Here is a 27,432-nt window from a genome sequence, read left to right as displayed (position 1 = left end):
TTGAAAGAATCAAAGAAAAAGTAAAAAAAAAGAAGAGATGGTGGTACATAAGTACAAGTAAATACAAGTATTCAGGATGACACAATGAAGATGTCACCATCACTTTTGAATGAGAATGCCACATGGCCTTGAAAACTTGTATTTTTTCATTAGCTATAAGAGACTTCATTTCCCTCTAAAATTCATATGACTATATTAGATAGAGGCAGTACATATTTTAAAATACACTTCTCCCTCCGTATCCACAGGGGTTAGGGGCAGATCCAGCCCACAAATATTAAAAAACTGCAAATAATATTAGGGCCGGTTCTGCCCCTAACCCCCGCTTCCCCCCAGCTATTTTAAGCCCTGTAAACCCCCCCTTAAGCCTTACCTGGTGGTCTAGTGGGTTTTCGGGGCAGGAGCGATCTTCCCATGCTGCTGCCCCGTGCGAAGATCGCTCCTGCCCCGAAAACCCGCTAGTCCACCAGGTAAGGCTTAAGGGGGGCTTACAGGGCTTAAAATAGCCTGAAAAATTAAAATTATTTTTTTTTTGTTTAAAATTGCGAATAACCAAATCCACGGATGCTGAAACCACGGATTCGAAGGGGGAAGTGTACTCAATTATAAATTGAATGATCTCTAATGCACCAGCTGTAACTCTCTATCACTGTAGAAAGACTTGGATTACTCTACTATAAGCCTAGAGTTAAAGGTTTTATGTTATTTTTCCCCTCTCATCCAGGACATGTATAATGCAGTTGGTTGAATGGTTGATAGAAAAAGGACACAAGCGTCACTGCATACTACATATCCCTGAGTCACAACTATGGAGAAGCCTGAAGGATATAAAACCAAGAAATACAATATGCACATTCTATATGACCCAAAGAGCAAACGGTCTTAATACCACCCAAAAACAAAGAGCTGACTGCCTCGTCTAGCAGCTCCTGTCTAAACTGAAATGAAAGCTTTTGACTATGCAACACTATACAGAGGATGACACATGTTGGGCAATACAGAAAATACTGCTTTGTGAAAGCATTAAAGGTAGAAATTACAAAATTGCTACAATACCATGCAGTAAGAACCTGCTGTTTAATGGCATCTGAGCATTTATGTTCTGTTGTAACACACTAGTGTAATCTGGTTTCGGCACATCTTACACTTACACCAGCCACAGACTTGGTGTAGCTGCAGGTGCACAAATATAGCAGGGAAGTACATAACCTACAGTAAGTTACACACATATGTGGGAGTCCCACTCATGCTCTGTCCATGTGTACACCCCCTTGCGTGTATGTGCTATGCTACTTACAAGTGCCCTTTCAGAACAGCGCTTAAGTATCCTGCTGGCACTTTTACATTTAGTATATACATATGCACGTAAATGCTAGTATTTTGAACATTAACACACAAAGGGGTGCATAAGGGCACACATCCTCTGGCAGGATTTTTAGAACTGTTCTTAAAGCATTTTCCAAATTTTCCATTTTTCTAATAAGAAAAGACTTTTCCTTCAGTTGTGAATTAATGGAAATCTTAAGTTCTGCTATTCATTTTTCTAAATTGTCCATTCTACCAGGACTGTTTTTGAAATTTCTCTTCCAAAGTTTTAAATTGGATGTTGGTGCTCTGGACTGAGGAAACAAATTGAGAGCATACCTTATGTAAGGATTCAAGTCCACTCCAAATAGCTTCCATGTCGATCACCTCAGGTCTTATTAAAGGAGCAGGAGTAGATATTCCGGGAACTATCCCAATGGGTCCCACCTCCTCCTTCCCTGTTCCATCACAGGTTCCAGCTCCTCCGCTACAGGGAAATACTTTTAAAACCAATAGGAGGAAATTTTTTGTCACCCAGAGAATAGTTAAGCTCTGGAACGCATTGCCAGAGGATGTGGTAAGAGTGAATAGCGTAGCTGTTTTTAAGAAAGGCTTGGACAAATTCCTGGAGGAAAAGTCCATAGTCTATTATTAAGAAAGACATGGGGGAAACCACTGCTTGCCCTGTATTGGTAGCATGGAATATTGCTACACTTTGGGTTTTGGCCAGGTACTAGTGACCTGGATTGGCCACCGTGAGAACGGGCTACTGGGCTTGATGGACCATTGGTCTGACCCAGCAAGGCTATTCTTATGTTCTTATATTTTCAAATGCAACTAACCCATCTTGTGTGTAGTCACAGAAGCAATAACAAGTCCTCTCTAGTGAACTAAACATCTCTGGCAAAACTTAAAGTATAAGAGGACAAGTTGTATTGACTCTCTAGGATAAGAAATAGCAAACAAAAAAAATATGCAAAATGTTTTGGTTGTCTTGCTCAAATAAAAAAAACATACAATTGCTTTATCTAAAAAAAAGATAAAAGATACAGAAGAAACCTAATGTTACTCTCTAAAAAGATGCAAACCTGCTGTTGGAGGTTCTCTTTCTGCTTGCAGGATTCCTCCAGGGCCTTGACATTCTCCAAAGTGACTGCTTCCCTGCTGCTCAGCTCTTCCTGCAAACCATCAGTACAAAAGAAATTCACAGCTCAAACAAATCTAACTTTTAGAAGACTAATTAAATTTGCCAACAGTTTCTAAATCTTTCCAGTTTCTTCCCCACCCAATGGAATGTGTCATAGTCATAGATATACTAGCGCTCCTTTAACATGTCCTCCTGCAACCGCATCTCCAACTTTTAGGTCCCCGTGATGCTTCCCTTTACTCCAAGTTTCCAAGTTTATTAAAAATTTGTTATACCGCCTTATCAAATATTAACTCAATATTAATTCAGTGTTAATGACCATCCTGGTTCTGCTCCAATAACTGCTAATGCTGCTTTGTGCAATTCCTGCTCCTGCCTCCAAAACTATTTAACTATTCCAGAAAAATTATGTTCCTGAAATGTTTCACCTCAGAGCTATCTTTCTTCCAAAGGCTGCATTTTTGAACTCTGATACAAGCAGACAGCACACTACTGTTTCATAGAACATAGAGCACAATAGAAAGACTGTATTGTTGTATCTTCCAGTCTGCCCATCCACATCAACAGCCCAATCTCTACAACCTGTTCCTCTCCCTCAAAAGATCATTGATGCGATCCTTAGTGCTTGTATCAGGCTTTCTTCAGTACTGATAAAGACAAATTATCTCCATCTCCTTCGGGAAGCTGTTTCATGCATTCACCACCCTTTCAGTAAAGCAGTGATTCGCAAACCTGTCCTGGGGGAATCCCAGTCACGTTTTCAAGATATCTGCAATGAGTTAGATATGCATGCAATGGAGGCAGTGCATGCAAATCTAACTCATGAATATTCATTGCAGATATCCTGAAAACTTGACTGGTTGGGGATCCCTAGGACAGGTTTGGAAACCACTGCTTCAAAGAAAGATTTCCTTACATCTACCCTCTTTCATTCTCATTCTATCAATCCACACCTTCGTTTTCTCTGAAAAAGATCCATCTCCTTTGTATTTATTTGTATTTTAAGTTGTCTCTATAAGATCTCTCCTATCCCGCCTTTCCTCCAGAGTAAACAGGTTTTGATCTTTAAGGCGCCCACCATACTCCTTTAAACAAAGACCATCAATCATTTGAGAAGTCAACTTTTGGACCAACTCCTAGTTTATACCATTTGAAGGTTATAATCTCCAGAATTGCACAAACTATTCTAAATGGAAGTCTCACCAAGATTTATACAGAGGCTCAATTATTTCTTTGAAAGTCTAAACATGCTTGCATGCATGACAACTTCTGGTCAGTTACACAGTTACATTTCACAGCTTATTAATAACCATCTGCACTTAGCAAATCTACTATAAGTTTTGTAAGAAAAGATTTGTTATTAAACTAAACCTCAGAAAAGTTCCAAACGTTTGCAATGAAAACAAATCAGACCATCCCATTTATGAATCCTTTTTCCAGATTGTGTATGGAGTGCTTACACTGCAGTAAATACCTTTAATCTACTCTGCTCCGCTTCCAACATTTGTATAGCTGTTTCACACTCATTTCTTCTTTCTTTAAGGTCCTCATTTTCCTGCTCTAATTGATTCTGCAAACAGAAAATCGGTTTTGTGTCAAAAGCAAAAATAATGCTGAAAAGAAGTGTACAGTACATTGAGGCATGGGATCAGAAATTCAAGAACAATCTTGATGAGCCTGGGTAACTCCAGAATGAATCATCCAACTTGGGCTGAATTCTGCATTATCGCTGCCTAGATAGCAGAAAACCTAATTAAAGTTGCCTTTACTTACTATCTTGTGCTGTGAAGATGTTTTATCAAACTCGCGAGCAGTTTCAAGGACACTTATTTGAGCCTCCAGATGGTTAACTTTCTCTGTGCACCGAACTTTCACAATTGAGATCTGCTGATGGAGCTTGCTATTCTCAGCTTCTAGATCTGCTTGCTTTAAAGAGGGTGATAGAATTTTAATAAAGTTTTTAAAAAAGTTTTATTTCTAGAATTTCAAGTTTAAAACACAAAGAACAAGCTTTATACAAAATAGTGCTATTAATACAAGGAAATAAAATATATATATATATAAAGAAATGAGATCAAAATAACCCTCATTAATACATCTAATGGCTTGGTCCACAAAAAGAGGGGGGATGTGACCAGTACAAATCATATGAGGCTGAAGTAGGAAATTTATACAAATTAAAAGCAGGAATTTTCAATTAAACCCCCCAAACTATGGAATTAAGATGCAGCAGATCTCCCATCCAAAAAAGTGAAATAATAGATCTGGATCAAAAAAGTGAGATCAAAACATTATTAAAGGTCACAATACATTTGCAAGGAAATTTTAACTGACATCTAGCTCCTATAGCTAGCACCTCTTGTCTCATAGTTAGAAATTTATTTCTTCGCACTTGTCCCCTCCTATAAAGGTCCAGAAAAAACCCAACTCTATCTCCAATATATAAAGTAGAAAATGCCTGTCTTAAATATAATCTCAATAATGCATCTCTATCCAGTAGAAAACCAAAAATCAATCAACATAGCTCTAAACGCAAACTCATCTTGAGATCGTTCTAATATATCAGATGATGTTTAAACTCTGAAATATTTAAACTGTCTGAAGGATGTTCCACCCTGTTTTCTTCTTGAGTCGAAGATCCTGGCAAAAAGTATATCTTTTGCAATTTATTTATTTACTAGTGTTTAAGCCCGTTATAATAACGGGTGCTAGAATAGATGTCTGTATGTCTGTTTTTTGTTTTTTATTTGTCTCTCTCTCTCTCCCCGGACGCTGTCTGTCTGTCATTCTTTGTGTCTGTGTCTCTCCCTGGTCCCCTGTCTGTGCGTCTTTCTTTTTGTCTGTCTCCCTGGCCCCCCTGCTTGCCAAAGCAGCCTCCTTTCCCTCTCCCCCTGTTGTACAATGTCTGCCTGCTTCTTGGCCCCCTTCTGTTCCCCCCCATGATTGTTGTCTGCCCCCAGAACAACCATCCCCCCCAAAGCAGCCCCCTTTCCCTCCCCCCCTGGCCCCCAGTTGTGCCATGCCTGCCTGCTCTGTGGCCCCCTTATGTCCCCCCCATGATTGCTTTCTGCCCCCAGAACAACCATCCCCCCAAAGCAGCCCCCTTTCCCTCTCCCCCTGTTGTGCAATGCCTGCCTGCTCCGTGGCCCCCTTCTGTTCTCCCCCATAATTGCTGTCTGCCCACAGCACAACTCTCTTCCCAAAGCAGCCCCCTATCCCCCTGTTGTGCAATGCCTGCCTGCTCCATGGCCTCCTTCTATTCCTCCCCCCCATGATTGCTTTCTGCCCCCAGAACAACCATCCCCCCAAATCAGCCCCCTTTGCCTCTCCCCCTGTTGTGCAATGCCTGCCTGCTTCGTGGCCCCCCTTCTGTTCCTCCCCCTCCCTGATTGCTGTCTGCCCCCAGCACACCCCTCCCCCCAAAGCAGCCCCCTTTCGCTCTCCCTCTGGCCCCCTGTTGCGCCATGCCTACCTGCTCCGTGGCCCTCTTCTGTTCCCCCCATGATTGCTGTCGGCCCCCAGCACAACCATCCCCCCAAAGCAGCCCCCTTTGCCTCTCCCCCTGTTGTGCAATGCCTGCCTGCCTGCTTCGTGCACTCAGCACAACCCTCCCACCAAAACAGCTCCCTTTTTTGCCTGCTCCATAGCCCTTCTTTTTTGGCTTCCCCTCCCGTTCTTACCTCCCTCCATCCATCCATGGTTCCTGCCGCCGCTGCCGCTCCTGTTCAAAGCGGCCTGCTTAGGTTCATGGGCGGCTGTATTGAACCTCGCAGGCCGCTCTCCATATGGCAGCATGTTCCTTCTGAAGCGATCGCATCAGAGGGAATGTGCTTCATGTGGAGAGTGGCCTGCGAGGTTCGCTACAGCCAGCCGCAAACCTCATCAGGCTGCTTCAAACAGGAGCGGCAGCGGTTGGTGCGGGAGGGGGAGTCGTCGACTTGTTCCCTACCGACACTGCTGCGACGCAAGGGGATCGGGGCCATGCTGCCAGCGGGACTGCCCCCAGCCCTCTCCCTCCTCCCCTCATGGGCTTGGCAGATAAGTAATTCCGCGCTGTGGAGGCAGGAGGTGCTAGCGGCCGGCAGCCGCCACTCCGCTGGTAGAGAGCAGGGAAGGGCGCGCATGTGCACTTGTCTTGCCTCACGTGAGGCCAGACCGTAAGCCGCGCATGCGCACTTCCTATGGGTCGCTACAGCTCACGGAAAACCGGCGCACGCATAGGAAGTGTGCATGCGCGGCCTAGCGTTTTATTATATTAGCTATTCCGCATATCCTACCATTCTATGCAGATTACAAATTATTCAGGTACTCAAGCATTTTTCCCTATCTGTCCCAGTGGGCTCACACTAGCTAATGTACCTGTGCAATGGTGGAAAACCACTCTCAATATACATGAGAACTTCTTTTAAGTATTTATAAAAGTATCATGAATAGGGGACAATTTAACAGAAGGAAAATTAAGAATCTTTAAGTTCAAAAGTCAAGCCCCATTCTCCAAGTTCTCAAGTTTATTAGTAGGACATCCTGTTGGACTTGGCTCTCCGTCTCCACTACCTTCATCTGGGAAACCAATAATTCCACCTCAGATAATTTTTGCTCTTGAATTCCCAAATGAGAATCAAGAATCTTAGTAAAAGAGGAAACAGCTGTAGTAGTTGACATAAAATTCAAACAAATCTTATGGAGGGTTTCTACTGCAGTCCAAATTGATTCCAGAGTTATTTATTTTCATTCATTCAATTTTCTACACCATTCTCAAGGGGAGCTCAGAATGGTTTACATGGATTTATTCAGGTACTCAAGCATTTTTCCCTGTCTGTCCTGGCAGGTTCACAATCTTTAGATTGGCACAGTGGTTAAAGCTACAGCCTCAGCACCCTGAGGTTGTGGGCTCAAACCCATGCTGATCCTTGTGATCCTGGGAAAGTCACTTAATCCTCCCATTGCCCCAGGTATATTATATAGATAGTAAGCCTGCCAAGACAGACAGGAAAAAATGCTCAAGCACCTGAATAAATTCATATAAATCATTCTGAGCTCCCCTGGGAGAATGGTACAAAAAATTGAATAAAATAAATAAATATACCTGGAGCAATGGGGGACCAAGTGACTTGTTTCAAAAAAAAATACCCTTCTCAAATGTCATTTCAATTTTCTTAGTCCAAGTTATCCAGAGGTGTAAATCCACTATGAATAGCTCCTGAACTTAAATCCTTTTTAGTTACTTTCAAAGGGGATAAGCCTCAGATCCCCGTGTGTTGTATGTGTTTCACAATCACACTAGAAAGGAAATTAACCTCACTGGCTCATGCTCCCCTCCTGCCCTGTTGTTAATCAAAAATACTTATAGTTCTTTTTTTTTTTTTTTTTTTAAATTTTTTATTCATTTTCAAATTTTACATGAAGTGTACAAAATATTGAATTACAATTAATGAATACACAATATCACTTTTATATCTAATACATAATATTCTAAACATATTTTTATCCCCTCTCCCTCCCCCCACCCTTCAAGTATTTTCCAATCATCCATTACATATTGTATATCATATTATAGCATGTTGTGTAAAAATTATTTTCACTACCCCTCCCTCCATGTGTGTCATAAAGTTCTGCTTCACACAGAGAGTGGTTGGCATCTGGAATACTCTCCCAGGGGAGATTATTGCAGAATCGACAGTCCTAGGCTTCAAAAGCAAACTAGATGCATATCTCCTTGAGAGAGGCATATAAAGTATGGTTGGCTATAAAATAAACCAGGTGTATACCTGGCAGGGCCTCCGCGTGTGCGGATCGCCGGACTTGATGGACCGAAGGTCTAATCCGGAGATGGCGCTTCTTATGTTCTTATGTTCTTAAGATATTGAAAAGAAGAAAAGAAGAAGAGAAATCCTACTATTCATTCATTACAATATTTTGTCAATGGCCCCCATATTTTTATAAACTTAGTATATGTCCCTCTTTGTATTGCTATTGCTCTTTCCATTTTGAATATTTGACTTATAGTTCTTAAAACAGGGACTTAACTTTTAGATCCTAGGCAGGGTTTGTTGAAAATAAGCAGTTAAAGTCGTTGTTATTCAATCTTTCACTGCCTATTTTCAACAAACCCCGCCCGGGATCTAAAAGTTAAGTCCCTGTTTTAAGAACTATAAGTTTAAGAACTATAAGTATTTTTGATTAACAGAGCAGGAGGGGAGCATGAGCCAGTGAGGTTAATTCCCTTTCTAGTTTGATTGTGAAACACATACAACACACGGGGATCTGAGGCTCATCCCCTTTGATAGTAACTAAAAAGGATTTAAGTTCAGGATTTACACCTTTGGATAACTTGGACTAAGAAAATTGAAATGACATTTCAGAAGGGTATTTTTTTGAAATGAATATATGTTCTTTCTCATCCAGTATATAATTTTGGGGACCAAGTGACTTGCCCAGGGTCACAAGGAGCAGTGTGGGTTTGAACCCCCAACCACAGGGTGCCGAGGCTGGGTAGATATAAAACCCTGCGTCACACTCTCAGACATAGCATGGTAGAAGACAGCATGGCAAACATTGTTTGACAGAGATAGCAAAGCATAGGTAATAAAGCATGGTAAAACATAATATGATAAAACATGGTATGGTGAGAAATAGAATGGTGAACTTAGTACAGCAAAACATAGCATGGCAAACATAGTATTACAAAGCATGGTTAACACAGTATGACACAATATGGCAAAAATGGTAAGGCAAGCGTGCATGACACAACATAGCATGGAAGGCATGGAGCGGCAAACATTGTGTGGTCAACATGGCTTGAGAAATTGTAGCATGGCATAGTATGGCAAAACACAGTGTGGTAAATACAGCATATAGTATAGTACGACAAGCAGTATGACTTGAGACAATGGAGGATCAGGGAACTTTGTCAGAAGGTTCGGAAAATTTGGATTCACACACACTCAGAGGGTCAGGGGAAGAGGTGAATTTGCCTTCCTGAAGTTCAGTAAACTTTCTGATGATCATATGTGGGTAGATAATTTGTTCCAGAGGTGCCTGTAGGTAGTGCGAGTAAGATCTTTTTTAGGCATTTTAAGGGTGAAGGGTGTGCGTAATCACTTTTCTTCTTGCGAGCGAATTGGTTGATTTGGGGCAGAAAGTGGAAGTTTGGAGGTCAAGTAGGCTGGTACCATGTCATGGAAGAGTTTGTAAGCCATTACTAGGCCTTTGAATATACATTGTTTGTCAATCAGCAGCCAGTGGGCAGTGCGCAAAGCCAGGGTGATTGGGTCTTATATGTGGAGATTCTTCAGAGTCAGACAGCCGTGTCGAAGAGAACGCCAAGGTATTCCAGCAACTGCGTGGGCATCAGATAGTTCTTCTTGAAGCTGACAATCCAGCCCAGGTGCTCCAGCACCTGAATCACCTGCTTCACCATGAGCCATTCCTCAGCCAACAAGGGAGCTCTGATCAGCCATCCATCCAAGGAAGGGTGAATCTGGAGACTCATCTTTCGCAGGTAAGTAGTCATGACCACCACCTTTGTGAAGGTCCAAGGTGCTGTCATCAGCCCAAAAGGCAGAGCCAAGAAGTGGTAATGCTGGTCCAGAAGAAGAAATCACAAAAAGTTGTGATGGACCAGAAAAATGATACACCTCCATGAGTTCCAGAGAGGTAAGAAACTCTCCTGGGCCAATGCTGCAATGACTGAACACATGGCCTCCATTTGAAAGCCACATTCAAGTGCTCTAGAATAGGCATCCAATCTTCTGAACCTTTCTTTGGCACAAAAAGTATATGGAGTAACTGCCTGAGCCTGAAAGTTCAGGCAGCATCAGCTCTATAGTTTGACTATCCAGCAAGCACTGAACAATGGCTTGAACCGTGAACGCTGTGTCTGGGCGACCTGTAGGAGTGTCCACGAACCAATCTGTCAGAGGCTGGGCAAATTTCAGCTTGTAGCTCCACCAAATAAAGCCCAAGACCCACTGGTCGGAAGTAATGTGCATCCAGGCGGAAAGAAATGCTGAACGCCGGCTCCCTATCTGAAGGGGGCATCCCTTGTCATGGCGCATTGTACCTCTTTGGCAGAGGGCGCTGAATGGGAGTTGGAAGGCTGGGAATGCCTATAGCCAGTATGCCGTCATCGTGAGCCCTGTGAAAATCTCTGCGATGTGGATCTTCATATGGTTGAGATCGCCGTGAGCCATGAAAATTAGAATATTCAGAACCCCAGGAGGATCTGGTCTGCTATCAGGCAGAGTTTTAGTGTAATTGTCCATCACAGAATCTATAAGGTTGTTCAGACCTTTGCCAAACAAAAACTGCCCCTGAAAAGTAGCTTTGGAGGTGGAATCGCCAGCACATTGTCTGATCCAAAGAATTCTGCAGGCAGAGATGGAGAACGCTGACATCTTTGCCAAAACTCACATAAGGTCATACAATGCATAGCCATATAATCTGTCCCAGCCAACAGTTAAAGAGGGGAAACCACCGCCTCACTCTCCAATGTGTGCAGTCGAGAGAGACAGGCATGTGCGACAAAAGATATCGTCAAAGCAGTTTTAATGCCTATAAACAGTTGCGTCAGTTTCCTGAGGACCACATCCACCTAATGGTCCTGCATATCCTCTAACACTACACCCCCTTCACTGGGAAGAGAGAGGTGTGTTTAGTCACTTGTGCCACCAATGAATCCACCCTGGATTGACCCAAAAGCCGTTGGCACTCCTGTGCCAGGGGATACAAGTGTGACATAGCTCCTGCAATTTTCAAAGCATCAGGATGCCAGGGAAATGTAGCAAACTGCAAGCACACACCACAAAGCCAGGAGGAAGAAGTGGACAGAGATGGCTGAATGACCAAAGGGAACTCCTGCAAAGGTCCAGCAAAGCTGCAGACTTAAATAAGTGCAGGACCGTGGGATCATCTCCAGGCTCCAAATCCCCAGAGGGATCCACAGATGTCTAAAACATGCTCAGCCCACCTGAAACATGCCCTAGCTACCACCGCCTGGACCGCCAAGGCTGCTGTATCAAAACTTTGTTTGAGAAGAGCCTTTATCCTCCGGTCCTGGGGGGTCTCTCAGAACAGAATCCCTTTCCATGGAACCATGTGCCTCTAAGCAATGGCTGAGACCACTGTGTTCACTGCCGGTGGGCTTAAGGAGTTCCCATTGGCATCAGGAACAGGATATAAACGGGCCATGGACCATGCCAGTCAAAAAGGGGCATACACTGCACCTGCATGATATCTCAGATATCCTGATGCATGGCATCTCTACTTCCCTACTCAAAGGGGGAGAGAAGAGAGAGGTGAGATGCCAGGCTGGAATTTTGTTGCCCTTTTTCAATGGTACCTTGAACCAGGGCCTCACCTGGTCAGTACAATGAGTCTGTCCTGCATTTCACTAGTTACTATTAGAACATAAAATTCAATGTCAAAGCAAGGCAAAGAAACTAATGTGACTGTGTTTCTGTATCTTTCTCATGGAACCTTTAACAAGGTAGAAACAATAGCAGCTTTGAGATACAGACTGGCCATACAGCTCTGTTTTAAGAAGGGCAAAACCAAGACTAATGAAGACATAATTCTGTTTTCTTCCTTATACCTCCTTGCATGCAATGGGTTGATCAAGGACTGGCTCAGCACGTGCCCCTGGACATGGAGCAGTCAATTTATCTTGGGCATGCTCATGTCCAAGAGATCTTCTGGATATAAATGTACGTGAACTCATTCAGTGGTTTGAGAGAGAGAGGGAAACCAGAAACAGACTTTCAACATGAATATATAATTTCACTTACCAGCCTTGTGATTTGTGCTTCTCTTTGGCTTATTTCTTCATTGCTTTTTGCTAGTCTCTCCTGTGTGGCCTGTAGCGTTTGCTCAAGTTCTCTCAGCTGACAAAAAAAAAAAAGAATAGTGTACCATGATACTACTATCCATCTAGTAGAAACCAGATCAGGGACTGGAGGTGGCAAAGGACAATACATGCTCTATTGATTAGATCTTTTAACTTTCAAGGATAGATTCTTTACCTGGCAAGTGCTGCTCTCTTTGAAGTTGTTAATTTCTTCTTCTTTCTGGCTTAGTAAAGTCTGCCCTTCTGCCACTCTACTGTTAAGTTTTGTTACCTGGTAAATTGAAGAAAGACAAAATCGAGAGAAGAGAAACTCCAGCAGATATCCTCATCCTGATCTTCAAAAAAAAAAAAAAAAAAAAAAAAAAGAAAGACAGGAAGGCTTTGCCCTAGCACAGGAGGTAAAGCCATGGAAAATATTTAACCATTAATTTCAATAGGCCAAAAAGGAAGGAACAACAAGGTATCTGCCTGGTTGCCCTTTAGCACAGTACCACCATTAGAAAATAATGTTTTTTTCAACCAAATCATTCAAAGGTAAGAAGAAAGAAAATTAATTCAGACACATCTTATTTTAAAAAAAAAAGAATTCACACACACACATAGAAATAATTTTTTGCATGGCAGTTTCTCTGTTTCTTTGGGCTTCCAGGTCAACTACAACAGCTTCTACTGGATTAGTGCTATAAGCCTTTGCTTAACACTGCCGAGGGTTTTTTCTCCCTATGCTTTTATCCCCCCCGGCTCAGCCCATCCAGGATCCAGGATGCTTTCTAGAGCATGGGTAATGTACGCTTTAATTCAAATCACTAGGCGTTGCTGTCACATCATGATGCTCTTTCCCTTGGATGCTGCCAGCATTGGCTCCACATCATCGTCACCCCTGGCCAGCTCATAGAACCAGATGCCTGGCCCAGGAATCTAATCTTAATCTTCTGCTTGGCAGTATTCATAACACTTCTGCTGAGCCCTATACTTATGTTTTTGAAAAACTGTTGAAATAGCCACTCTGCATCTGAGAGCAAAATGAAAAAAAAAAATCTGTTCTGGGCTTCAAATGGATTTAACCAAAACATGAAGACAGGATGAGAAAAAAATCAACATTCTTAAACTAGTTCACAAAATAATTTAACACTACATACTCAGGTCCACTGAGGGCTTCCAGTGAATAGGATACTTGAACATATTGTAAGCAATATAGAGCAGGAACTCTCTCTTACATATTATCTAGTGCTGTAGTAGTAGTAAGTGATTCCTTGGATTAGTACCTGGCTCTCCAGTACACCAACAGCTTCTGTGTGATTGGTTCTGGCTTCCAGAAGTTGCTGCCTGGTATCCTCCAACTTCTGCTCTAAGGCAGTTTTCTGGAAAACAATAAATCCATTTAAGGTTTACATGACTGAGGAATGGTTCCCCATCCCCCCACCCCTCATGCCTCCTGCATGCCTATGAAACGACTAAACCAGAAGACTTATGCATAGCTTATGCTTCTACTTTTTCAAGAAACTAATCAAGCTAAAACCCAACGTGTCTCTGCCACTGTTATTATTTTAAATGCAACGGATGAAAAAGAATAAAGAGATCTATACAATGTTTGTTGTTAATCTCTATCTGAACAAGATTCAGGCTCAATTTTCCTAGCTGGAACTAGCTCCACAAGAGAGGCTAACTGCATGGGAGGGAAAATGGAAGGTATAAACTTCAAAAGTACAGCACTAGATATCTGTTTTCCTGACATACATTTAAACTGGATCACTGAAAATACACAGATGAAGATATATTGATGATGTATCTGTAAAACCATCCTTGCTGTCTCTCTATAGCAGCTAAATATTGCCTCTTTAGGAATAACTTAAGCCCTTCTCCAAATTGTAGCCCACTTTAAATGATTACATTTTGGCTACTTAGTAACTTATCCATCCAAACTTTAAGGGCTCCTTTTTCAAAGGAGCGCTAGCATTTTTAGCACACGCACCGGATTAGCCGAAAAACTACTGCCTGCTCAAGAGGAGGTGGTAGCGGGTAGCGCGCGCTATTCCGCGTGTTAAGGCCCTAACGCACCTTTGTAAAAAGAGCCCTAAGTGTTATTCATATAGGTAATGTTGGAATAAGGCATGATTCAAAAGCCCTTCTGTGGCCAATATATTGTTGTCCTCAATCTTCCTCCAAGGACATAACAAAATAGGGAAGTTTTACCTCCTTCAGCAGCTCCTGCACATGTTCATCCCCTGAAAAATTGCACTCTAACTTCTTTTCTAGGGAAGCCACTTTTTCTTGCAGATGGTCAATGAGTTTATCTTTTTCTTCTGCTTCAACAGTCATCTGTTTTGATAGTTAAAATAACCTGTTATCGCCAGATTTTGCTAGGAGTGAAACTGTTTGTTTCTGATCCCATGCTTCAGCAGAAGTACCTTGTGTTTATGCTGTTCATGCTGCAGCTTGAAGACTTCATATTCAGCTTGTAATGTCTCCAGTCTCTTTTTACAGACAGATGCAGTAACTTCAGTCTATGACAACAAGGGGAAAATTTCAGAACTAAGCACAGCACATCACAGTTTAGTGCCTGCTCATATCAACATGAAATCAATTAGCAGTAGAATGTTTCAAGAATACAAGTTTTATAGGCCTTAGATTGTCTTGTTATATGATTGTTGTTTTCATATGAAAATTTCATTACTACTGCCTCTACAATGAAAAATAAGATAGCTGAAGCATGTTTTTCAATATGTTAAGATGATATTGGCAGTTTGACAGCCTATGTATAGGCGCAGAAATGTGACTTGCTCCAAAAATATTTAACAGGGTAAATTTATAAAAAGGATCCTAATTCCACAAGATCCTCCCAAAAATTAAAACTATCCTTCCCTTCTGGAATCACTGAGCTCTGGAACAACCTTACATCCCCACTCCGAAATTCGAGCTCCCTCCAACTCTTCCATAAACATCTGAAAACTTAGCTTTTCTCAAAAACTCTCTATTTCTTCTTTACACTTAACCCTATAACCCTCCACTGGAATTCCTTTCTATCTCAGCCCTGTAAACCGTGCCAAGCTCCACGATTGCAGAGAAGGTGCGGTATACAAACCTAAGGTTTAGTTTAGTTTAGGAAAGCTCATAGGCAGATATTTTGCATCTATTTTTATAAAGGCAGCACAGTTGTCTATGTGCCTCTACAGAAATACCCCATACACCCATTTACACCTGCTTGTATGCACCAGTAAAAAACAGGCAAATATTTAATGAAATATGAAAATGTGTATCACTCATGTCCACATGCTGCCTGTTCTTCAACCTGGAACTCATACTGTATTTCACGTAAAAGATACTGCTGTGTTTCTTTGCAATTCCTTTTTACACACATACACCCCTCAGGCAGTTTTATAAAAGATTCTTTGAGTGTATCAAATGCTATTCTACATACTCGGGTCCCTTATAAAATTACATTTCAGTTTCAAAAATGTGAAAATTATGGCAGGGGAATTAAGAAGTGTCCAGGGAGGAAAAATAGGGAATGGTAAATGGAGAGGGAAGCAATGACAGCAGTGCTTTAAATTATTTTGCTCCAATGTATAATACACAGCAATTAATACCCAATCTGTTCGTATTCCTTCAATACAATATCTGCCTTGTCTGACTTTTAAGGCTATGGTAACCTTAGATGTTTATCAAATGAGCCTTTCTAGGTGCATTTGGGTTTTACAGTATAGATTTGTTATATAGCCTTATTATTATACTGGGTCAGACTAGAGATCCAATGAGTCCAATATCCTGACTCTGACAGTGGTCAATCTAGGTCACATGTACCCAACTCAACTGATTTTAGGAGCAGTATTATTGAAGACCTTACTCAGAATTTAGGTGATTTTATTGGGTTTATTATTTAATTGGTTTTCATTTTAGGTGTTAGACATCTCATGTTGGCTTATTTTTATTTAGTTGTTTGGGGAAGGGGTAGTTATCAACATGAACAACCATTAAAATGTGTTATTTTACTGTTGTTAACCACAGGTATTAGTAACTCATTGCATAAAATAGGACTGGTACTAAAATAACAAGAGTTGATGGTAAAATAACACATCTTAATCATAGCCCACATTGATAACTATGCCCCTTAGGTTATAAAATTTACAGTGACGCGTCAAAATCCAGCGCCAACACTACTAAGTTAAGTGCAGTGGTTCCCCCCCCCACCCCACACACACACTTGGAGTGCTTTAAAATTTAGTTTAATTCCGGCACGCTGATATTCGGCGCGCAATTGTTGGCTCAGCTTTGTCTGCGCGCGATTGTCTTGCGCGGTTTAGTCTATGAACCAAATTTACACACTGCGATCCTAGAGCAAATTTGTATTAAATACATCACACAGAGATTATCAAATTGTGATAGAGAAAATATAGCTAAAATAAAAAATTTAAAAAAAGGGAAGTCACACCTAAACTATAATGATAAAGTAGTAGAAATTATATTTAATATTGCCCGTAATAATGAGGAAACATTTCAGGACAAGATAAACATTGAAACAAAAAAAACATCCAATACACAACAGCCTACCAGCAAACCAAGCCAGCCCATATCAGTATGTTAAACTTCCGATCGTCATGCTTTAACTTTCAGTTCCTCTTTAGCACAAAAAAATCCATTAGCTGCTTTGTATCAAAAAACAAATGTGCACCCTAAAAGTTTATACTACATGCATGAGGAACTTTTAAAGACACAATTTGTGCCCAAAATTTGAACCCTTGGGTGTAGGGTAAATAATTCTTGGCAGTGGTTATGTTATCTTAGAAACATCAGCAAAAACAAGTACAGTGGTACCTCGGTTTATGAGTGCACCGGTTTGCGAGTGTTTTGCAAGACGAATAAAACATTCGCAAAATCGGTGCCTCGGAAACCGAGCTTGCCTCGATGTACGAGCGCCTCCCCCCGCAATCCGCCCCCCCGGCTCGTGTCGCCCCCCCCCGCCGCGACATCTGTGCATGCTCAAGACCTTAGTTCCTGCTCTCTCCGAGATTCTTGAGAATCTCGGAGAGAGCAGGAACTAAGGCCTTGAGCATGCGCAGATGCTCAAGGCCCAGCAAAAAGGACGACAGATCTTCGGGCACCGGCACCGACATGTCCTGTGCGTTAGTGCCGGATGCCAGATGGGGGGGTAAGTGATGTGTTCGGGTAGGTGATGAGTACGGGGAGGATGTCGGATCGCGGCGGGGGGGGGGGGGGGGTGATGCGAGTGGGGGGATTCTGGAACGCGGGGGGGGATGGCGGATCACGCGAGGGAGAGGAGCAATGCCGGTTCTCGGGGGAGGGGTAGAGCAGTGCCACTGGCCTCAGGGGGTGGGGGGTGGGAACGAATCAAGCGAGTTTCCCTTATTTTCTATGGGGAAACTCGCTTTGATATACGAATAATTTGGTTTACGAGCATGCTTCTGGAACGAATTATGCTCGTAAACCAAGGTTCCACTGTAATTTTTATTTTTAAAAATACCCACCAAACAGCTCATTCACAAATCTTTTTTTTTCAAATTCTTTATTCATTTTTCCATCTTACATCAAGAACACAATATTACATCATTTAAACTTTGTAAACATCACTTGTATTTTTTTTTTTTTTTTTAATCATCTTAAAAACATATATTTATACCCTCCTCTCCCACCCTTCCCCACAAATATTTTAATCAAAAATATCATATAAATATTATCAATTGATCAAACCTTAATATAACTTAATACCCTGCCCCCTATGTATAAGTGTACTTTCAATGGATAATGGTATCTAATAATTTGTCAATGGCCCCCAAATCTTTTTAAATTATTATAATTCCCTCTTTGTATGGCAATTACTCTTTCCATTTTGTAAATGTGGCATAACGAATTCCACCAGAAGGTATAGTTAAGTCTACTGTAATTTTTCCAATTATTGGTAATATGTTGTATGGTGACTCCTGTCATGATCAATAAAAGTTTATTATTGCTTGATGAAATTTGACTTTTTGTTCTCATTGACATACCGAACATTATTGTATCATATGATAATGCTACATGGTTTTCTAATAAACAATTAATTTGAGACCAAATTGATTTCCAAAATGCCATGATACAAGGACAATAATATATTAAATGATCTAAAGTCCCTGCTTCCAGATTACAATGCCAGCATCTATTAGTTAGGGCTATCTAACTTTTGTAATCTAACTGGGGTCCAAAATGCTCAATGCAAAAGAAAAAAACAAGTTTGTCTCATAGATGAAGACACTGTAGATCTCATTCTCTAAGACCAAATTTGTGGCCATTGAGATGCAGTAATGGCCATTGAGATGCATTGAGATGTCCCTAAGTCCCTAAGTTTTTTATTTATAAATCCATTTATCAATTTATACCACTGTGCGGCCTGGTGACCCAAGAAGTCCACCTGAAAGCATAAGAACTCCAGACTATACTGATTATTGAGATTTTTCCATTCAGGGAACCCTTTTTGAATAGCCTGTTTCAGTTGCAACCATCTAAAGCTTTGTGATTTATTAAGACCATATTTATGTTGCAACTGTGAAAAGTCAAGCAGCTTACCATTTGAAATAACATCGCCCAAAATTCGTATACCTGCAATCATCCAACGCATCCAAATGACTTTAAATCCGCCAATTTGAATCTTGGAGTTTAACCATATAGTTTGATTACCGTATTTTCGCAGATATAACGCGCACCCGTGTAAAATGCGCACACGGGTATAGCGCGCAGAAATCACGATGATATGTACAAAAACTTTGGTATACCGCGCTCACGGGTATACCGCGCATGCTGCCCGTCGCTCCTTTCGCCCGCCCTGACTTTCTGTGCGCTGTCCCGACTCTCCGTTTACCCCCCCTGACTTCCGTGCACTGTCCCCCCTTGAAGGTCTGTCCCCATCCTGAAAGCCTGATGCCCCCCCCCCGACGTCCGATACATCCCTCCCCCCGAAGGACCGCCGACTCCCCAACAATATCGGGCCAGGAGGGAGCCCAAATCCTCCTGGCCACGGCGACCCCCTAACCCCACCCCGCACTACATTACGGGCAGGAGGGATCCCAGGCCCTCCTGCCCTCGATGCAAACCCCCCCCCCCCCAACGACCGCCCCCCCCCCCCAAGAACCTCCGACCGCCCCCCCCAGCCGACCCGCGACCCCCCTGGCGACCCCCACGACCCCCCCACCCCGTACCTTTGGTAGTTGGGCCAGAAGGGAGCCCAAACCCTCCTGGCCACGGTGATCCCCTAACCCCACCCCGCACTACATTACAGGCAGGAGGGATCCCAGGCCCTCCTGCCCTCGACGCAAACCCCCCCCCCCCCCAACGACCGCCCCCCCAAGAACCTCCGACCGCCCCCCCAGCCGACCCGCGACCCCCCTGGCGACCCCCACGACCCCCCCACCCCCCTTCCCCGTACCTTTGATAGTTGGCCGGACAGACGGGAGCCAAACCCGCCTGTCCGGCAGGCAGCCAACGAAGGAATGAGGCCGGATTGGCCCATCCATCCTAAAGCTCCGCCTACTGGTGGGGCCTAAGGCGCGTGGGCCAATCAGAATAGGCCCTGGAGCCTTAGGTCCCACCTGGGGGCGCGGCCTGAGGCACATGGTCGGGTTGGGCCCATGTGCCTCAGGCCGCGCCCCCAGGTGGGACCTAAGGCTCCAGGGCCTATTCTGATTGGCCCACGTGCCTTAGGCCCCACCAGTAGGCGGAGCTTTAGGACGGATGGGCCAATCCGGCCTCATTCCTTCGTTGGCTGCCTGCTGGACAGGCGGGTTTGGCTCCCGTCTGTCCGGCCAACTATCAAAGGTACGGGGAAGGGGGGTGGGGGGGTCGTGGGGGTCGCCGGGGGGGTCGCGGGTCGGCTGGGGGGGCGGTCGGAGGTTCTTGGGGGGGGCGGGCGTTGGGGGGGAGGGGGGTTTGCGTCGAGGGCAGGAGGGCCTGGGATCTCTCCTGCCCGTAATGTAGTGCGGGGTGGGGTTAGGGGGTCGCCGTGGCCAGGAGGGTTTGGGCTCCCTTCTGGCCCGATATTGTCGGGAAGTCAGCGGTCCTTCGGGGTGGGGGTGCGAGTGGTCCTGCCGGGGGGGGGGGATGTATCGGACGTCGGGGAGTCGGCCGGGCAAGAGGGCTTGGGCTCCCTCTTGCTCCGATCGTGGATGCGGGTGCGGGTGGGAGCGCGTGCGAGCGGTCGTTCGGGGTGGGGGTGCGAGCGGTCCTGCTGGGGGGGTGAATCGGGCGTCGGGCGGGGTGGGAACTATGTTTTAAAACTTTTGTATACCGCGCTCAGGCATATAACGCGCGAGGGGTATGCGCGGTACGTAAAAACACGTATAACGCGCGCGTTATATCCGCGAAAATACGGTAGTTGATTTATAGATTGGAATAGGTGTTAAATTACTAACATATCAGAGAGTTTTCCAAGTATCCATAAATATTCTGTTTTCTTTATATAATCTAGGCATTTTAATACTAAGAACATGACATAATCTCAAAGGGAACATGAGTCGCCATTCCAACCACAACCAATCTGGAGTATTATCAATGAACTCTGGGAGGACCCAATACATACCCTGTTGCAAAATATAGGCTTGATAATACCTATAGAAATTGGGAAAATTTACCCCAACCTCCGCAATTGATTTTTGTAGAGATACTAAAGCAATTCTAGGAGTTTTGCCCAACCAAACAAATTTTGTAAGAATACTGTTTAACGTTTTATAAAAGGACCCCTTAAAAAAAACTGGTAACATTCCCATCTGATAACATACCACAAGCAATATCATCATTTTAATAGTTTGAACTCTCCCCCACCAAGACAGATGTAATGGATTCCGTTGCTCGCACATTTCTGTTACCTTCTGCAATAAAAATTTTTCATTCTCTTTCATTGTGTCTTCCAGCGTGTTTTTTATCCAAATACCCAAATATTTTAATCCATCTTCTTTCCATACAAAAGAAAATTAACCAAACAAGCCTTTTGTACAATACATGTTTAGTGGAAGTACTTCAGATTTACTCCAATTTATCTTATACCCTGAAAATTTTCCAAATTTCTCAATCAAATCAAGTAAGCATGGAATGGTTGTTTCTGGATTTCTCAAATGAAGCAAAATATCATCTGCATATGCAGAGACTTTGTATTCCCGGTCTGAATAAGGAATACCCTGTATCTCCTTTACTTGCTGAATAGCTAATAACAAGGGTTCCGAAACAATATCAAAAAGCAAAGGAGATAGGGGATAACCTTGTCTAACCCCCCTCCGCAAATTAAAGCGTTCTGAAAAATTATTATTAATATATAATTTTGCAACAGGAGAGCTATACAATGTTTGAATCATTTGTCTAAATCTTGAACCTATTCCAAACCATTCCATAGCTTGATACATGAAGGTCCATTCCACCCGATCAAAGGCTTTCTCTGCATCCAAGGACACAGAAAAAGCTGGAACTTTTATGGCTTTTGTTAAATTTAACATATGAAAAGCCAATCTTGTGTTATTAGATGAATGTCTTCTAGCAACGAATCCAGTTTGGTGCATATCAATAATAAAAGGGAGAGCCTTGGCTAAATGTAAAGCCAAAGTCTTAGCCAAAAGTTTTCCATTTATATTAATTAATGATATAGGCCTGTAATTTGAAACCAATGTGGGATCTTTGTTTGGCTTTGGCAAAACTATAGTCAATGATTCCGCCATAGTACCTGTAATGCAACCCTTATTTAGTTGAGCCTGATATAATTTCAATAAATGAGGTAATAGGGTAATTTGAAAAGATTTATAAAATTCTACCGTGAAACCTGGAACAGATCCATCTCTAAGAGACTTCAATGCTGTTTCTATTTCTTTTAATGATATAGGCTCTTCTAAACTTTTTTTTATATGCTCAGGAATTTTCGGCCCCTCAATTAGATTCAAAAAGTCTAAATCATCTTTTTCTCTATTTTCATAAGGCTCAGAAGAATATAGGTTTTTATAAAAATTTAGAAACTGACTTAAAATGCTTCCAATTTTAGTATGTGTCTCTCCTTTCTCATCCTTTATTGCAATAATTTTTGTTCTTCTTTTCTTTGCTTTAAGATAATTTGCCAATAATCTTCCCGCCTTATTTGAACTTCCATAATACAAAGTTTGTTGGGAAAACAAATCATTCCTTACAAATTTTGATGATATCTCATTATATTTACCCTTTGCTTTTAATAAAGCCTGCAGTGTACTTTGTTCCCATTTATCAACTAATTTAGCTTCCAAATGTTTAATTTCTTTTTCCAAATCAGAAAATTGTTTTTTAAGTTGTTTTCTAATATACGCTGAATATGAAATAATATTTCCTCTCATGGTAGCCTTAAATGCATCCCATAATATTTCTATGGTAATTTCTTCTGAAGTATTAATTTGAAAAAATTCAATCATTTTTAATTTAAATTCTTCAAGGAAATTTGAACCCACAATCAATGTATTATCGAATCTCCATACAGACCTGCTATATTCTTGCTCATTAAACTTAAATTCAATCCATATACCTCCATGATCAGACAAAATGATAGGATCAATGGAGGCTTTTGTCACTTGTTGTACTAAGTGATTTGAGACAAAATTATAATCTATTCTTGAAAAGGATTTATGAACTTGTGAGCAAAAAGAAAATTCTCGATCATCAAAATGAAGTATCCACCATATATCCTTCAAATCACAAGACTGAACCAAATTATCTAATCCTAATGATTTCATTATTTTACTTGGTTTTTTATCCATTAATGAATTCATGACAGCACTGAAATCTCCAGCCACCACTAAATTAGAAGCGGCCAGTGGGAGTATCAATTGTTGTAACTTTTTAAAAAAATTCATTCTGATTCGTATTTGGAGCACACACATTAAGCAAATCCAGGGTATTATTTCCTATGCTCATTCTCAAGGGATCAAAATCAATCAATTGAAAATTAGCTGTGCATTTTTTTATTTATTAATATGGCAACCTCAGCTTTTTTCCCAATTGCAGGAGCAAAAAAAAAAAAAAAAAATCTTTTACCCATCCCCCTTCCAATTTTTTTGACTCTACTAATGAAAGGTGTGTCTCTTGTATATAACATATGTCTTCTGTTGTTTCAAGAAGGCCAGCATTTTTTTCTTTTTTATTTGATGATTAAGGCCATTAACATTTAATGAAAAGATTTTAATCTCCATTATAAATTTTTATTTCCAAATTCATAATCCAACAATATATTTTAAATTTATTTAACTTAATATGAATAGACACCAATGTACCATTATTAAAACTTTTAAAGTAAAATTTCTCCTTTCCAAATCCTCCCAATCCCTTTTTTAAGAAACCTCCCTCCCTTATCCCTCCTGCACCCCCTACATAAATTGACTGCCTTGGAACAGACATAGGATTAGTAATCATAATAACCCCTCCCCCCAGGCAACTTCCATCATCCCTTTCCCTTGACTATACTTAAAAGTAATAAACTTATACTTTAATATATTACAAATCAAGTATTCCCTCAATAATTACCCCTATTTATAGTGAAATCCTACTTATTTATATCAAAAAAGTATTTCATAAAGACCATTTTATTCCCTTTCCAATTAAATCAATTTTATATGATTATATCTGACCATTCCCATAAATCCTTTTACTACTTTTTACAATAAAAGAAATAAAACATTATAACTCTTATCATCAAGATAATATTCTTAATCAATGCTTGAATTTCCATTTAAAAACTATTTCATGTTTTATATAACTTTCAATTAATAACATTAACATTTAATCAATTCACTTTTCTTTTTTTTTCTCATATATTAAAATCCTTCTCAATATAGTTCAAGTTAGTCTTGTATATAACCTTTGAAATTAAAGAGAAGAATCGCCTCCTCTATTAAAGATTCATATCTCCAACAAATAGATGAACTTCTTTTTCCCCCCTATAATATCCTATAGATAAGAATTTTATTAATCTTCTCCATAAAACTCATTCAACTGAACTCAACTTCTTAATTAAGTCATGTTAACTTGCCCATCCTGTATATCCTTTTATGCTTTACCATGACCAATCCAAAATGCAGAAACCTGTCCAAAATGCAGAAACCTTGTCTCCTTATTCCCATTTGACTATTACATTGACAACTTCAAGATAAGTTCAATATCCTAATGTATCCTTGAATAATGAGAACATTTTTACATGGGATTTAAACTCCAACACTTCTTTCCCATCACCTTGAAATCTAATATAATCTGCATCTCTTCTACACCTCTTCTCTTGTTTCTTTAACATTAAATAAATATGGCAAATTGTACCTGTAAACTGTATATTATATATACTGATTGATATTAGATTCCTAGTATGTGTTGAGTTAGGATAAAAACTTGTATTGAAAAAACTTTTACTGTAACAATGGCAAATTGTAACCTGTTAACTGTATATTATGTATGTTAACCTGTTCTGAGCTCTTTGGGGACAACAGCGGTCCAACTGCAAAGCAAAAGGTAACCACTAGTGTGGACCTCTATAGAGGTCCACCACCTCTATAGAAGATTCTAAAACAAGATGTTAATTTCTCCAGAAAACTCTTGCTGAGCTATCTCCCCCCTCGTCCCCCCCCCCCCACAAAAAAACACACACTTACTACTGGTGGTAAAGTTTATGGGGGTATTTAATCACTCGCACAAAACAAAAGAAAAACTGCAGATCAAAATGTACAAGTTGCAGGCTATGTTTATTGTACCAAATATTAATGCAGTTGCTAATATCACCTTATTACAAACCAAGAGACCCAACACGGTCCATGTTTCAGAGAACACACCTTCTTCAGGGGTCCATGGTTAAATTAGATCGCAAGCCAGCAGTGCAGCGCCAAAAATAAAGGTAAAAAACAAAAAAGTATTTAATCACTTCTTTAAAGTACTTCCACAATATTTCCAGGGGGAATATCGGTTGTTACTTGGGGAAATTCAAAATTCTCAAGTTGTTTTTTCTTATCTGATTCTCCAGATATTTGGGTCTCCTTTTACAAATCTGCTTGACTTCTTTGAAGGTGTGAATAAACATGTGGATAAAGGTGAGCCGGATTATGTATTTTCAGAAAGCTTTTGACAAAGTTCCTCATGAGAGGCTCCTGAGAAAATTAGAGTCATGGGATAGGAGGCAATGTTCAGTTGTGGATTAGGAATTGGTTATCAAACAAAAAGCTGAGGGCAGGATTAAATGGCCATTTTTCTCAATGCAGGAGAGTAAATAGTAGAGTGCTGCATGGATCTGTCCTGGGACCAGTGCTATTTAACTTGTTTATAAATGATCTGGAAATTGGAACTACAAGCGAGGTGATTAAATTTGCAGATGACACAAACGTTCAAAGTTGTTAGAACACATGCAGGCTGTGAAAAATTGCAGGCAGACCTTATGAAACTTAAAGACTGGGCATCCAAATGGCAGATTAAATTTAATGTGGACAAATGCAAAGTGATGCACATTGGGAAGAATAACCCAACTTATAGTTACCAGATGGTAAGGTCCACCTTTGGGGTCAGCGCCCAAGAAAATGATCTGGGTGTCATTGTAGACAATACGTTGAAACCTTCCACCCAATGTGTGGGAGCAGCCAAAAAAGTAAACAAGATTCTAGGAATTACTAGAAAAGGGATGGTAAGTAAGACTAAGAATGCCTCTGTATCACTCCATGTTGCAACCTCAGTTTGAGTACTATGTTCAATTCTGCTTGCTTTATCTCAAAAAAAGATATGGCAGAACTAGAAAAGGTTCAAAGAAGAGCGACCAAGATAATAAAGGGATTGGAACTCCTCTCATATGAGGAAAGACTAAAGAGGTTATGACTGAAGTCTACAAAATCCTGAGTGGTAAAGAACAGGTACAAGTGGATTGATTTTTTTTTTTTTTACTCTCTCAAAAATGACAAAGATTAGGGGATGCTCAAAATTAAAGGGAGATACTTTTAAAACCAATAAGAGGAAACATTTTTCACTCGGGGAATAGTTAAGCTCTGGAATTCATTACCAGAGGATGTGATAAGAGCAGTTAACATAGCTGGTTTTAAAAATGATTTGGACAAATTCCTGGAAGAAAAATCCACAGTCTGCTATTGAAACAAACATGAGGGAAGCCACTGCTTGCCCTGGATAGGTAGCATGGAATATTGTTGCTTCTCTTCATTACCTAAAGCCGGTAAAGCAAGTTACACATCATTTGTTACAGGTATTTCTCTATCCTTTGATTCAATAAATTCTATCAGCTGTTTAGGTTAAAAAAAAAAAAAGGAAATTCTTAGTTTGATAAGTAACAAAACATTTTACCGGAAACTTTAGCAAAAATATTCCTCCCAAGGCCAGGATTCTTGGCCTCAAAGCCAAGAATTCCTTTCTCCGTCTTTGGGACTTTTGAGATATATCTGGAAATATACGAATTTTAGAACCTAAAAACAGATCATTTAAATGACGGAAATACAGTCGTAATATATATTCTCTATCACTTTCCAAAGCTAAGGTAACTAACAGGGTTCTCCTTTCTGTTACAACCTCCAACGAGCTCTCCAAAAAGTTGTTAAGTCCATACCCATCCTTTTATCTCATTGATTCTCATTAGGAGTAGAAACTCCTACAGGATTTTTAATCTGAAGGTAATTTACTCTAACAATAGGAGGTAAATTTTCTGATGGAATACATAATACTTCTTTAAGGTATTTCCTAACCATCTCTATAGGAGAAATCAGAGGAGATTTAGGAAAATTTTAAAGTCTCGAGTTATTTTTTCTCAATTGGTTTTCAAAACTCTCAATTTTCCTACAAATATAAGATCTTTCTTTTACCAGTTCAAACTCTTATCTGCTTCATTTCAGAGAGTTTTGTCTCCTGCTTCTCTACTTTTTCTTTTATTTGAGTAAGTCAATCCCTGTGGTTCCACTTTGGAAAAGATAGTCCCATAATCAATCGATAATGTAGAAAAAGATAACTTTAGGTTAGCATCCATAACTGATATGGCTTGCCATAGTGCCTCCAAGTCTATCTTTGCGGGCTTTTCTAACACCCCAAATTGTAAGGTGGACCCTCCCGAAGCACCTCTCACCTCTACACTGGTGCTGGGTCGTTGTTGAATTTCTCCCTGCTCCTGTTCTCCTGACGAAACAAA

The 27,432-nt window shown here is 41.0% G+C and overlaps 1 protein-coding gene across 2 annotated transcripts in view; it reads right to left on the bottom strand.

The window, feature by feature from the left end:
- GOLGA1 (golgin A1) overlaps nt 1-27,432 on the bottom strand; it is a 135,787-nt gene that overhangs the window by 37,091 nt on the left and 71,264 nt on the right. For both annotated transcript variants that reach the window (XM_033962133.1, XM_033962132.1), the window contains exons 10-17: nt 14,705-14,800; nt 14,490-14,615; nt 13,562-13,657; nt 12,472-12,567; nt 12,238-12,333; nt 4,226-4,378; nt 3,927-4,022; nt 2,394-2,483 (exon numbers count right to left, since the gene is read on the bottom strand). In XM_033962133.1, coding sequence (XP_033818024.1) covers nt 2,394-2,483; nt 3,927-4,022; nt 4,226-4,378; nt 12,238-12,333; nt 12,472-12,567; nt 13,562-13,657; nt 14,490-14,615; nt 14,705-14,800 — 849 coding nt within the window. The remainder of the gene's footprint in view (nt 1-2,393; nt 2,484-3,926; nt 4,023-4,225; nt 4,379-12,237; nt 12,334-12,471; nt 12,568-13,561; nt 13,658-14,489; nt 14,616-14,704; nt 14,801-27,432) is intronic.

This window comes from Geotrypetes seraphini, chromosome 10, assembly GCF_902459505.1.
Source record: "Geotrypetes seraphini chromosome 10, aGeoSer1.1, whole genome shotgun sequence".
NCBI lineage: Eukaryota > Metazoa > Chordata > Amphibia > Gymnophiona > Dermophiidae > Geotrypetes > Geotrypetes seraphini.
This window is presented reverse-complemented; position numbering and strand designations above follow the sequence as displayed.